We start from the raw sequence: 15016 nt of genomic DNA on the forward strand, positions 1-15016 counted from the left end.
TTTCCATCACTAAGTATTTAAGAGCTTCAGAGCAGTGTGTCTGACTAACTTAGTCTTACACTATCTTTAACTCATCTTTGCAATCAGCTTTATTAGGGACCTTCGGGAACAATTTCCTCCAGAAATATGTTCACTGCTTAGAGTTGACCCTCCCTTAAAAGTCATTTATGAGGGGCTGGGGCTGTAGCTCAGTGGCAGAGCGCTTGCGTTCCACGTGTGAGGCACTGGGTTCGATACTCAGCACCACATAAAAATAAACAAACAAAATAAAGATATTGCGTCCATCTATAACTAAAAAAAAAAATTTAAAAAAAGTCATTTATGAAACTAAAAATTTAAAGGAATACCACGAGACCTCTGCCCTAGCAAGAAGCAATTCAACCAGAACTGTGTGAGGCAATATGTCTACAAGAATGGGTTGTTCTGAAGATATCTATTTGAACAACTCAAGTCCATCAACTAGACCAATGTTTTTCATCTGCCACATCTCAAAATAAAACTTCTGGTCAAAGTTATACTTTTATAATTGAATTATTCTTTGGTTATCTTAAGATGGTTTTGAGTTCTCTCCCCACCATTCCCAGAACAACAAAAAAAATCTGTTATAAGATTTCAAGGAGGAATTGGGCATCTAATTTTTATTCTAAATTTAACTGAATAAAACTGTACCAAAGCATTCCATTTATCAACAGAATTACAAGCTTTACACTTAAACACCCCAAAACTCATCAAAGACAAGTCTTACAGAATTTTCACACAATATTTTTATAACTAGAATAACATGGAAGTCAACATACAAACTACGAAGCTGTTCTGAATGCTAAATTTCCTTAGCCAATGGGCCCATTCTAGTCTTCATGTAGCTCTGCTATGAAGGCCCTAGAAAGCTTAAGAATAACCTGGGGAACCATGTTCCTTGAGAGAGCAGAATAAAAGTAAGTATTATACGATGGTTAGTGTAGGTTCTAAAAAGTCAAAACAGCTTGGGCTTGTGGCTCAGCATTACTTTGGCAGCTGTGTTATCTTTGGCAATCCATATAATCTTGCCTCTGCTACCTTATGTGTAAATGGGGATAATAATCATATGGTTATTGTGAAGATCAAATGAAGTAATATATGTAAAACACACAGAATCATTCATAAGTAACCAGTAAATTGTAGCTATTACATTATTACTAGTCACGTATGTGCTTTCTATAATGATGATGCCTTATACAGAGGTAATCAATGAATGTTTAAAATACACAAAATCCAAGTTTTTACACTGATCCAACATAATAGCTGTTATAGCAGGTAGCTGATTTAAAAACAAAATGAAAAGTCAAGGCAAATGAATCTGACATAACTTTCCTATGTACATATATGAATACACCACAATGACTCTCAACATCATGTACTTTCATAAGACTGGAATCCTAATTAGAATAAGATATACTCTATGTTTTTGTAAATATGTCAAAATAGGAAGACAAATTATTGCTGCTTTCTTAGAATAAGTGTTTTGGTATTCAGGATCATACCATATATATCACATCATGAAAAATAGTGGAAAGATATTGATAGGAAATATGAAGTCAAATGAAATACTGATATTATGTAGTTAAGTTAAATGAAGTTAGTAATGGAGTAGCCTAGTATAAATTATATATCATGTCATGATTATTATATAATAATGAGTAATATGGTGTATTATTTATTGTTATCCTTAGAAAGTGAAACTGACACAGAAAAATATTTTGAAAAAGATAAAAATAGTTATTCATATTTAAAAAAATCAAGGCAAGAATACCCACAGTAGGAATTCCAGCCTAAGATGAGTTTTGTGCAAGATTAGGTTAGGTAACTTATATGGTAAGGTCTAGGTTAGCTAGGAATAAAAATGTGGTTGTCTTACAAGCAGTAAAATTGAACTCATATAACCTTGCCTTGGAGTTTACAGAAGGATTCTTTATGTTCAATTATTGTTAATAAATGCAGTTAAGTTTATCCTACAAGAGACTTAGACCCTATTTCAATTTTATCAGTGAAGGTAACGACTATCAAATTTTAATTCTACAGTAAATTATAGGAAAGATGGATATACAAATCCAAAATTTTAACCCATACAGATTCCACAACCTTTAATGTAATTCATAATGCTTTCTTTAAACTATAAATAAAATGGTTGTAATGTCTATCTTTTTGGTAATTCAATTTAATCTCCCTTTTTTTCAGTTTCTTTATCTGTTAAATATGACTAATATCAACTACTTTGTAAAACTGCTGGGGATATAGCTCAGTTGGTAGAGTACTTGCCTTGCATGCATAAGGCCCTGGGTTCTAATCCCTAACACCACACACACAAAAAATTGTTAGGTGTTAGGAAATTTATGTAAAGTACACAGTGTCAGGCATATTAATTCTTAAAATTTTAATTTTTCCATTAAGGTTTGCTAAAAATAATTATAAAAAACAGTTTAGCAGTAAGAACAGCTGGGGGAATCTGATTCTGTTGATGATCAGAAGGCAGAGCTGTACAGCTACTACTTTTCTTTTTTTTAAAGAAAGATAAAAGATCTTAAAAACTACGAATATAAGATGCAACTCCATGCTCAGTTCTTTTATGTTGCAAGTCTCTGGTCTAGAGTAATCTTCAGAAAATACATACTAAAACAAACAAACAAACAAAAACAACCAAACCCCCAAGCTAGAGGAATTTTAAGTGTATAAAATAAGAAAGGGTTGTGGCTCAGTGGTAGACACCTTGCCTCGCACGTATGAGGCACTGGATTCAATACTCAGCACCAGATAAAAATAAATAAAATGAATATATTGTGTCCATCTACAACTAAAAAGCAAATATTTTTTAAAAAGGGGTAAAAAATGATATAAATGAGGTAATGGAAAAAGAGAATGTAATTTTGGCTAAAGAAAAAGCCAGGGCAAGCTGCCATTTGGTCAGAGCTCATTCTCAGGATTCAAAGGAAAATGATAGAACATGCTTTGTTGCTGTTTTAGAATACAATATATAACAACATGTAATCAAAACAATAGGGCCAAGTAATCCATGGTGTACTGTCTGCCAATCAAGTCAAAAAAATAAAATGGAGTAAAATTCTTAAAATATTAAAAGCCAGTGTCAGTTTTACACCATAAGGCATTTGAGATCACAGAATCTTTTATGTATTTAATCAAGTAAAATTATATCAAAGGGAAATGAAAACAGCCCATTGAGTCATACAGAATTGAAGAAAGTCTTGGGCTTTATTGAAATTATCTGAAACTATTATTTAAAAATATTTGTAATAGGTTAAAAGAAATTTCTTAAATTAATGTAAAATTAAAGAACTATATTCTGAGAACAGTATTCCACATGGCAATACATGCATAAATGACTGAAAAACAAAAAAAGATCAGATAACAATCTTAAGATTCTTCTAAGTTTAGGTATGCTTTAAAAATTTTGTTAACTGTGATGAAGATACCACTAACAATGCAATACAAAAGATGACGACATGCCTCTCCCAAAACAGCATAAAGGAGAGTTTTTCATGAAGCAATGATATCAACCTGAACTTTGGTTATTAAAGTGATATTAAGTCCCACAAAGGCATGGACCAAGCACAGTGCTCAGCAAAGCTGGTTGCCAGTTGAGGCACCAAGAGAAAACTGGGGTGAGTACAGAGTTGATCCATGCAAATATGCCACACAAATACATTTATTGTAGTTAAACAAAAATTAAAACAAAGTTGCTGGAACAATAGCAAGAGCTAGAAAAGGATCCTTTAAGTTAATTCATTGAACCAACAAATATTTATTAAATTTTTACTTTTGATCACATGCTAAAACCTTGAACCAAGACAAACAAGGGTTTCCACTTTTGTTGGAGGTGAGATGACTAATGAAAAATTATAGAAATAAAACAGGGTATTTTCCAAAAAGCAGGGAGTAAGACTGATATTATTACAGAAGGTTATGATAGAGGCAGCTCTCTTGCTATTTTAAATTGAAAATGCAAAGGGGAAAGGGAGAGAAATCTGTCTCTTTAAAGTAAGGAGTTATGCATCTAGACATATCAAAACAGCCAACAAGCTTCCTACAAAAGGGCTAGAGATTTTATAAAAACTTCCTCTGTAACATTCTGCTTCTACTTAATAGGATGCAATATATAGTACTAAAACAATTATTTCCATAGTTTAAAAAAAAATATGTGTTCTCTCCAAGAAAGCTACCTGGTTGAGAAAGCTCTGGCTGAGCTATTGCATCTTCCCATTTTATGAATAAAATAGAAACAAGGCTTTAGAAAACACAGACGAAGGAGTATTTACCATGTTTAACAGAACTAAATTATTTTTGTACAATTTTGTTCTATCTCTGAAGCAAAGCAAAACATCCCATGCCAAATTCTTCAATAAGCCCTTTAAGATTGTTTTCCAATGACAAGAACAAATGAGTACTGTTAATGACTTTCAGATTTAAAGCAATAATTCTCACATAAAACAAAATTTTCCTTAAGATTTGCCAAACTATTCCTCTCTAGACAAATTGCATCCTTGCGCTAAGAATTTTTCACTATATTGTCCAGGCTGACTACTTTTTTACTTTGGAATGCAAACTAACAGAACAGGCAATATTTCAAGGGATGAGGAGTGGGGAGCCAAGAAGACATTTTCTATTCAATCTACACTGAATTACAGATACATTTGGCAGTATGAAAACAAGGGTTTTAGTACAATGGTGCATATCTCTAATCCCAGTGGCTTGGGAGGCTGAGGTTCAAAGCCAGCCTCAGCAACTTAGCAAGACCTTGTTTCAAAATAAAAAGGCTCAGAGGTTAAGCACCTCTGGGTTCAACCTCTGGTACCAAAACAACAACAAACAACTTAAGGGTTTTATCACCACATAAACCTATACCTTTTTTTAAGCATCACAAAGAATGGTTGATTTGGATTCTTACTTTTAGCAGAAAAAAACACTATCAGTTTAGACTACCTGTCTCATGTTGAGAAAGAGTCATTACCTCTTCTCTATACACTATAGATTCTTTTGGTTGATATATTCTTTCCATAAGAACCTCTGTAGATATAAGGGATAAAGGGTAGCATTATGCAAATCTTATATACCTACAGAAGAACAGTTTTAGAAGACACCAAACTGTATAAGGAGTATTATCTTCCAAATGTCTTCAGGGCAAGGTCTATCCTATTAAATGTACAGCATCTATAAATGCTTATATTTTGGGCAGCAGAACTAAGCCAATTTTCAGATGAGTTGGAAAGGATTCTGAAATCAAGGCAAGTTAAATTTTAAAAAATCAAGACTTAATTATAAATTAGAATAAAAGTAAATATAACAGAAAATAAGCTAAGGTTAATTAAAATCTGCATTCAACACACTTTAGTACTAAAGATCAGGAATAAAAAAATGAACTATCTTTCTAAGATGTAAATCAAGAAGTTAAAAAGTTGTAAAAAAAAGTCTGCCTCACTTTTTCTTGAGAAAAGCAAACTGTCACTACATTAAATGATGATTTTCATGCTGGAATCTAACTAAACTAAGTCATAGTAACTTAGCTAATATATTTTTTTTTTGAGTATTTATGCCAAATGGCCCACAATCATCCCACAATCTATATGCTTCATCACATGACAGGATAGAGATGAAACATATGAAGACTGTAAGTGTTATGGTTTGGATATGAGGTGGCCTTTAAAAGCTCCGATGTTAAGGCAGGAACACCCAGAACTGAAATGACTGGACTGTGAGAGCTGTAATGTAATCAGTCCATCATAGTTTGAATGGACTAACTGGGTGGTAACTGCAGGCGGGTGGGTATGGCTGGAGGAGGTGGCCATTGGCGGCAAGCCCTGAAAGGGTTCATCTTTCTTAAATCCCCACCTTGCTTTCTAGTCACCATGGGCTGAGTAGCTTTCCTGTGACAAGCCCTTTGGCCATGATGTTCTTCTGCTTCACGCGCAGCCCAGAGTAAGGGAGTGGCGACCTTATTAAGTCATGAGAACATATAAAAACAAAGGAAACTGAAGAGGAGTCATTAGAGATCAACTGAAGATACAGAAGATAATCATTTTAATATTTTCTCCTAATTAATTAGTTATCTGCAACTCAGTATTTCTCTGGGAGAGAACAGCTATAGTCTCTAACAGAAAAAACCTTTTTGGATTCCACTGAGCAACTTTGCTAGTGTTTCCGCCCCATCTTTCTGTGTACACATATGAGAGTGTACATGAATATACATGGTGTACATGCACACAAACACAGAGCTTCAAATTCTGTAATAAGTCTTCACTATGGAAAAATATAAAACAACACTCCCTGCATAGCTTAAGGGTTCATTTGTCATTTTTTCACTTTTAATAATTTTTTTCCTACAAGATTAAAAATTATTGAATTCAATGAAAAGGAAAACAATCACAGGATCTGTTAGATTTTATGTTTAGCAGGAGCAACTAGAGCATGTCAGCTCAAGATTTTAGGTGGCAAATTAATAGTTCTTAGGATCATGAGCCAGTTCTCCCACCTTTCTGGACCCTGATTTTCTAAATTGTAAAATAAGTATATTAAAAGATATCAAGATGACCCCATCCAGCCTAAAGAACATGGTTCTATGATCCTATGCATGCTATTTCTAGGTAAAGTGAAAAAGGTTCAAATCAATGATTTGAAAGCTAGGTATAGTAGAGCCCTTTTGGAAATAAGGATTGGCAATTCTCAGTCTAATGTTCTTAATGATATAAAAGCTTATATTCTTGTGAATTATGAAGATACTACTTAAAAAAATCTTCTATTCCTCCTCTTCTCCAATTTACATTTTCATGTATGGCCACACCATGGCTATGTTAAAAAGTGGAACACATGCTGTGCAGTGGCTAACTAGGCTATTCTGCACAACATGTCCCTATTCCTACTGGACATCCCACAATGTTCTAATGAGCTCAACTTTTTTTTTTTAAGGCTGATACTCTATGGCAGTTGAATGGGTGTATATCCATTGCCTTTGGCCCTGCTTCGTTTTCTAGTTACTGATATTACAAAGACTTTGAGAGTCACACGGTGGGAGACTCTTAAACAACAGACTTCTCAATTACAGAAATAATTATCTTGAAATCCCATATGAACAGTTATATAAGAGACAAAGTAAAGATGGGGGATATGGATATAGAAAAAAACAACTGTTTATCATTTGTTTACTCTCTACTAGGATCAGACCAATTAATTTTAGTGCATGCTACGGATATACATCTGGAGTTTTTTTTTCCTACATATTTAATTTACACACAAATGTAAAAGGACAGCTTATTTGAGACTTCATTCAAACACCTAAAAGTGTTATTCATATTTTGTTGAAAACAGTATTATAATGCTTGTAATACAAGTCACAGTTTTTCTTGACAAGTCTAATGACGGCTAGTCCTAATAATAACCATTTAAATAGTTTTTGTTTAAATAGTTTTTTATATTTATAAACAATGTAAGATATATAGTAAGGAGATAAATTTTTAATAATACGATATATAAAATACAGAACTGTCCCAGCACTAGGCTAAATTTCTACAGTTACATGACTCATTTTATCCAGGAAAACGATAATACCAATATACACTGAGATTTACTCTTCAGAACTCACACTGAAATATCTGTCAAGAACTTTGATCAATGTTCAGTTCATATATTAAGCTTCATTATAAACTACCATCTCATTCTTTAAAAGCATAATTAAAACACCATTTTACCATTTAGCCCATTTTGAAGAAAATGATTTTGTCTATGAAAAAACTTTAAGGGCAAAAGGCTAATTTATTATTAAAATACATTCTAAACAATAAAGCAAAAGCTTCCTTTAATCAATTTTTTCAGCTTAGCAATCTTGCAATGATTTATTTTCAGGATACATATGCTTTTTACAATGCCTTGAATTTCATTCAAATTACTGAATTAAGGAAAAGCAACAACTAGGAATAACGAACACACAGTGACGTAACTCACCTAAATAGGGAATGCAAGGTGTCATCTTTAAACTACTTATATAGTCTCTGAGTCTTTTGTAGTTATCTTCTTTACTCATTACATATTCTAATTTTTCAAAGGTAGTTTTGTCTTTTCGACTTAATAACTAAAAAACAAACAGAAAAGCCTAGGTTATTTACAAGTCCCGTTTTATTGTAGCAAAGATCTGAAGTTGTATTTAGTACAAATTTGGATTTTAATTTCAAAGTTATACTTTCTTTAATTACATTTTGGTAGTATACAAGTAAAACAAAATCAGGCATGTCTATTAATAACTCAAAATTATTTGAAAATATCCTTTGTATGTACATAAAATTATAAACTAAGTAGTAAATTATAGTACATTATTTCTATCTTTGCTATTCTAAATGACACAGCAATCTTGGATCACTTTCCTAATTTAAAAGATGTATTTATATTCATCTCAAATGCCTAAATATTTTAAATGACTACCCCCTCAAAATAATAAGTCATGCGTGCAGAATCATTAAGAGATACTAAATTTTGTAATACAAGTCACAGTTTTTCTTGACAAGTCTAATGATGATGGCTAGTTCTAATAATAACTGTAAAACTTATAATAAATTAAACTCACAATAGTGTTAACTAAAAGGTTCAGAAAAAAATATATTTTTTCCATTCTAAAGATAGGAACAAATTTTTTCCTTAAACATATGAAGTTATTATTTCATTACTATGTAATAAGATTTCACCTTCATTTCATGTCAAAATACTGTTATTTAATTAATTTATTTTTATTTATATATGACAGTGGAATGCGTTCCAATTCTTATTACACATATAGAGCATAATTTTTCATATCTCTGGTTGTATACAAAGTATATTAAATACCAATTCGGGTCTTTATACCTGGACTTTGGATAATAATGATCATCACATTCCACCATCATTTCTAACCCCATGCCCCCTCCCTTCTCCTCCAACCCCTCTGCCCTATTCCTCTATTCCTATTCTTCTATTCCTCCCATGCTCCCTTCTCCCTATCCCACTATGAATCAGCCTCCTTATACCAAAGAAAACATTTGACATTTGTTTTGGGGGGATTGGCTAACTTCACTTAGCATTATCAAAATAGAAAATATCGAAGGCATCGACAAATTTCTAGAGTCATATAATTTGCCCAAATTGAATCAGGATGATATACACAATTTAAACAGATCAATTTCAAGTGATGAAATAGCAGATGCCATCAAAAGTCTACCAACCAAGAAAAGCCCAGGACTGGACGAATAAATAGCTGAGTTCTATAAGACCTTTAAAGAAGAACTAATACCAATACTCTTCAACTTATTTCAGGAAATAGAAAAAGAGGCAGGATACTTCCAAACTCATTCTATGAGGCCAATATCACTCTGATTCCAAAACCAGGCAAAGACACATCAAAAAGAAAGGAAGGAAGGAAGGAAGAAAGGAAGGAAGGAAGGAAGAAAAATTCAGACCAATATCTCTAATGAATATAGATGCAAAAATTCTCAATAAAATTCTGGCAAATCGAATACAAAAACATATCAAAAAGATCATGTATCACGATCAAGTGGGATTCACCCAGGGATGCAAGGTTGGTTTAACATATGGAAATCAGTAAGTATAATTCATCACATCAATAGACTTAAAGATAAAAATCATATGATCATCTCTCAATAGACAAAGAAAAAGCATTTGACAAACTACAGCACAGCTTTGTGTTCAAAACACTAGAAAAACTAGGGATAACAGGAAAATATCTCAACATCATAAAGGCTATCTACACTAAGCACCAGGCCAACATCATTCTAAATGGAGAAAAACTGAAGGCATTCCCTCTAAAAACTGGAACAAGACAGGGATGCCCTCTTTCATCACTTGTATTTAATATAGTTCTTAAAACACTGTTATTTTATATTGTGTAAAACACTTCCACCTATACAATTCTCATCTAATTCTATAAGTTTAACAAGAAAGTCTGAGTATCGGAGATGAGGAGTTTGAGATTCAAAGGTGATCACAGGGTTTGCAAATAGCAGAATATATTAATGTTCTCAGTCATCCACTTATGAAGATGTCTGTTCCTATTTTTCAGGGTCTCAAAGACAGGTTCTAGACATAAAGTATTCTGATACCTAATCCACTACACTTTCTAGTATTACAAATAGTATAGGTGGGATCTTTTTTCATACTCAAAGATGCAGATTAACTGCTAATTATCTCTACCAAAAAAATGAACAGTATCCCTCTTTAAAATATAATTCAAAGAGCCCTTTGCTATAATGTCTTAGATATTCTATGGTCTAAAACAGCAGTTTTACAATCTTCCCCTGGGCCCACCTGAACACACTTTGATTAGCATTCTCCAGATTGGGTGTGAACCCCTGCTTGCTACCATCCTTTTCTCATGCATAACAAGCAGTCAGATACACAAAACAGGGAATATTGTAGAGATGACAATAAACCTATCTTCTTTTTCCTACATCAATTATTCAAAAACTTTGGTACAATATCAAGAGAAATAAGTTACTTTAATTCTTAATTCATCTTGCCACATCTGAAAACTAAAATTATAATAAAGTATATAAATAACATATTTTGCAATTTCAGAATAGATAAATAATTATATTATAGGATTTCATCTGAGATGTGGTAGAATCATTCAAAAGAATAATAAATATAAAGAATTAATTAGGGGCTGGGGTTGTGGCTCAGTGGTAGAGCACTCGCCTAGCATGTGCAAGGCCCTGGGTTCGATCCTCAGCACCACATAAAAATAAAGATATTGTGTCTAATACCTTTATTGTGTCCAATACCTTTTAAAGGTATTTACAACTGAAAAATAAATATTTATTTTAAAAAAAGAATTGATGTTAACATAGGTAATTTCTCTAGTGGTAGTTCAAACTTGATATAACTATGAAGTTTTGATTATTTTATGTTTATTATACTGTCAATTCACTATATTCTCCCCCTCCAGGAGCAAAAAGGGTGGAGAAGGTCAAAGTACTTCCCAATGTTCCACCTCAACATGATTTTGGTTCCATCTTCTTTTGGCCAAGAGTAGGACAGATGGGGGAAAACTCTTCATGCTTTCATTGATGAAAAAGGAGACCACAGATTTCCAGATGTTTCTGGTTAGATCTCTATAACACCTTAAAATCACCATCTGCCTGCTCATGTCAATCACCAATACTTTCAGATTACCCTTCATCCCCTTCATATGCCTTCCCATACAATATGTATGCATGTGTGCATTTGCCTAGGTAAGCATTTTTTTAATCTTGGCCTTGGGTGCAGATTATAATTCTTCAGTTATGAAACTCAATTATCATTTGCCCCTGGTATGACTATGACTCTGTTAGTTTAATTTTTAAGTTTTATAACAAACGTACATGTATCACCTTTCTATATAAGAACTATATACCAGTAACATTAACATTTTGTATTTTATATTCTAGTCTTTCAATCATCTGACAGTGATTTAAAAAAATAATATAGAGGCTTATATTAATTTTTTTCCTCCAAACTGATACCTGCTCCAATTAATAAACAGTCCTTGTTTCCTCACTGATTTACAGTGCTGTCATATGTCAGAGTTCTAAAGCAAGGATTTATTTCTATGATCTTTCTTCTGTTTCATTTGAAGATACACACTGTTCAAATTATACAATAATCTTGAAATTGGTGAGACCAAGTGCCCATGTCCCTAATCCCCATTTTTTTCAGTAATGTCTTGGCTCTTTCTAAATCTGTGCAACTCCATATAATTTTATAACCAATCATTTCTCTCCCCAGAATTATTAGTTTATAAACAAGAAAATAAAATTTTATATATTCAAGGTGTAGAATGTGTTTTGACATGCGTATATTGTAAAATGATTATCAAGCTATTAATATACCCATCACCTCATGTAGTTACCTTTACATATGTATAAGCAAGAACATTTACGATCTTAGCAAATTTAAACTATACAATATAGAATTATTAGCTATAGTCACCTTGTTGTATATTAGATCTCCAAAACTTACTCTACATAACTGCCACTTGGTACCTATTGCCCACCTTCTACTTTCTGCTTCAACTTTAGATTACACACACGAGATACAGTATTTCTCCGAATCTGGTTATTTCACTTAGGATAATGTTCTTCAAGATCATCTAAGCTACTGCAAATGACAGAATTTCCTTCTTTTTAAGGCTGAATGGTATTCCACTATGTACATATATCATATTTTACCCATTCATTCGTTGACCCTTGTTTGCTTTCATATCTTGGCTTTTGTGAATAATGCTGCAATGAACATGCAAAGTGTAGATATCTCTTTGAGATATTGATTTCAGTTCCTTTGCATATATACCTACTAGTTTAATTGCTGGATGCTATGGCAAATTTATTTCAATTCTGAGGCACCTCCATGCTATTTTACCTAATGACTGCCACAACTTGCATTCCCACCAACAGTGTACAAGGGTTCCTTTTTCTCCACACCCTAACATTTATTATCTCTTGTCTCTGATTATCACCATTCTAACATGTATGCAGTGACACACTGTGGTTTTGATGTGCATTTACCCTGATGGTTAGTAATGTTGAGTACTTTCTCATATACCTGCTGGTCATTTATGTCTTTTGAAAAATGTCAATTCAGATCCTTTTGCCCATTTTTATTATTTATTTATTTTTTAGTTATAGATGGACAGCATGCCTTTATTTTATCTGTGTATTTTTTATGTGGTGCTGAAGATGGAACCAAGTGCCTCCCACGCCCAAGGCAAGCACTCTGCCACTGAGCTACAGTCCCAGCCCCCTTTTGCCCATTTTTAAATAGGTTGTTTTCTTCCCCTTGCATTAGATTTTTGGACTATTAACCCCTTAGTAGATGTATGTGCAGCAAACATCCTCTCAATTCTGTAGACTCTCTCTGCACTGTGGATTGTCTTCTTTGCTGTGTAGCAACCTTTTAGTATGATGCAGCTTCATTTGTCTATTTTTGTTTTGGTTGATTATACTTTGTTGCCTAGATAATGATTTTTTGGATATAGGATTATATGGGGTCTTAACATCAATGTTAGGAAGCTTTTCTTCCATCCCCCTGCATGCCCCCCAAGTAGTTTTATAGTTTTAAGAATTGAACCTTTTTTTATGTTTTTTTTTTTTTTTTAAATATGGTCTTTAGGATCGAACCCAGTATCTCGCCCATGCTAGGCAAGCGCTACAACATTTAAGTTTTTAATCCATTTTATTTTTGTACATGATGTGAGATAAGGATCCAATTTCTTTCTTTTGCATGTGGATAACCAGTTTTCTAACACCATTCCTTGAAAAGACTATCCTTTCCCTATACTACATTGAGGCACTTTTGTCAAAGATCAGTTGACTGCGTATATTGTAAAATGATTATCAAGCTATTACTATATTTTATTTTAACCTTTATTTTGTTCCATTCATCTGGATGTTTTTATACTATGACACACTGCTTTTTAATTGACAGAAATAATAAATATTGTCATTTATAGCATTATGTTTTGAAATATACATACACTGTAGAATGATTAAATCTGGCCAGCTAACATTGTTTTGATAACTGTAACTTTGTAGTATATTTTGCCTCCACCTTTGTTTATGCTTAAGAATGCTTTGGCTATTCTGGGCTTTTTATGGCTCTATATAAATTTTAGAATTATTTTTTCTATTGCTATGAAAAGTGTCACTGGAATTTTGATGGGGATTGTACTGAATCTACAGATCCCTTTAGGTATTATAGACATTTTTACAAGATAAATTCTTTCAACCACAAACACAGGGTATCTTTCCATTTTTATGTATCTTCTTTTCTTTCATCAACATTTTAAAGTTTTGAGTGTACAAATCTTTTTACCTCCTTGGCTGAATTTATTCAAGTATTTTGTTCTTTTGGATGTGACTATAAATGAGATTATTTTTTCTTAATTTTTCAGATAGTTTGTTATTAGTATACAGAAACATAATGGATCTCTGTATATTGATTTTGTATCTTAGAATACTACTGAATGAGTTTATTAGGTCTAACAGTTATCTGATAGAGTTTATAGAATTTTCTATCTGTAAGATCATTTTACCTGCTCAGACTGGGATTTTGATTCATGTTGCAGATAATTTATATATATCCAAGGAGAACTGAATCTTTAAATTTTCCTTTCCCAAACATGGGATGTTGCTTCATCTTCTATGGTTTTATAATTTTCTGTTACATAGATCTTACACATTTACAAATTTTTTTGTTTCTTCTGTTGATATTATAAAATGTGTCCTCTTAAATGATGCTTTTGAATTGTCTGAAATGTAACCCATTTTGTATATTATTTATATATTCAGCCACCTTAGTAAACCCTATTTTTTTTTTTTTACCTATGGGACAACAGGAATAACATAAAATTGACTCTTTTAACCATTTTTAACTGTGTAATTCAATGGCATTGATTACATTTGCACTGTTATTACAACCAGAACTTGTTCGTTTTCTCAAACTGAACACTTAGTCAGATTTCTGTCACTGTGAGATTATCAACCTAAAGAATGGAAAGATTTATTTTTGGCTTCAGTCCATCATTGCTTGGTTCCTCTGTTTTCGGGGCTTGCAATGAGGTGGAATATCATGGTGGGGGGAAGATGTGGCCAGTTTTGTAAGTAAGCTGCTAACTTACTTTTTTACCAGAAGCCAGAGAGATAGACAGACACTGACAGACACACACAGACCAGAGACCCAATATCCCCTGCAAGGGCACATTTACAGCTTCTTCACAAGGTCCCACCTACTAAAGTTTCCATCATTTCCCAACAGGGCCACATGCTACCAACCAAAGCTTCACAGAGCATTTAAGAATCAAACCAGGGCTGGGGCTGGGGCTTAGTGGTAGAGCGCTTGTCTCGCATGTGTGGGTTCAATTCTTAGCACCGCATTAAGAAAATAAAGATATTGTGCCCATCTGCAGCTTAAAAACAAACAAACAAATATAACATTTTGTCTCTTGTTCCCAAAAGCT

General features: G+C 33.0%; 1 protein-coding gene across 1 annotated transcript in view; it reads right to left on the reverse strand.

The window, feature by feature from the left end:
• Positions 1–15016, reverse strand: part of Ralgps2 (Ral GEF with PH domain and SH3 binding motif 2) — a 149503-nt gene that overhangs the window by 62879 nt on the left and 71608 nt on the right. The window contains exon 8 of the mRNA XM_026388514.2: positions 7984–8110. Coding sequence (XP_026244299.1) covers positions 7984–8110 — 127 coding nt within the window. The remainder of the gene's footprint in view (positions 1–7983; positions 8111–15016) is intronic.

Source organism: Urocitellus parryii, chromosome 9 (genome assembly GCF_045843805.1).
Source record: "Urocitellus parryii isolate mUroPar1 chromosome 9, mUroPar1.hap1, whole genome shotgun sequence".
In the NCBI taxonomy this organism is placed as follows: Eukaryota; Metazoa; Chordata; class Mammalia; order Rodentia; family Sciuridae; genus Urocitellus; species Urocitellus parryii.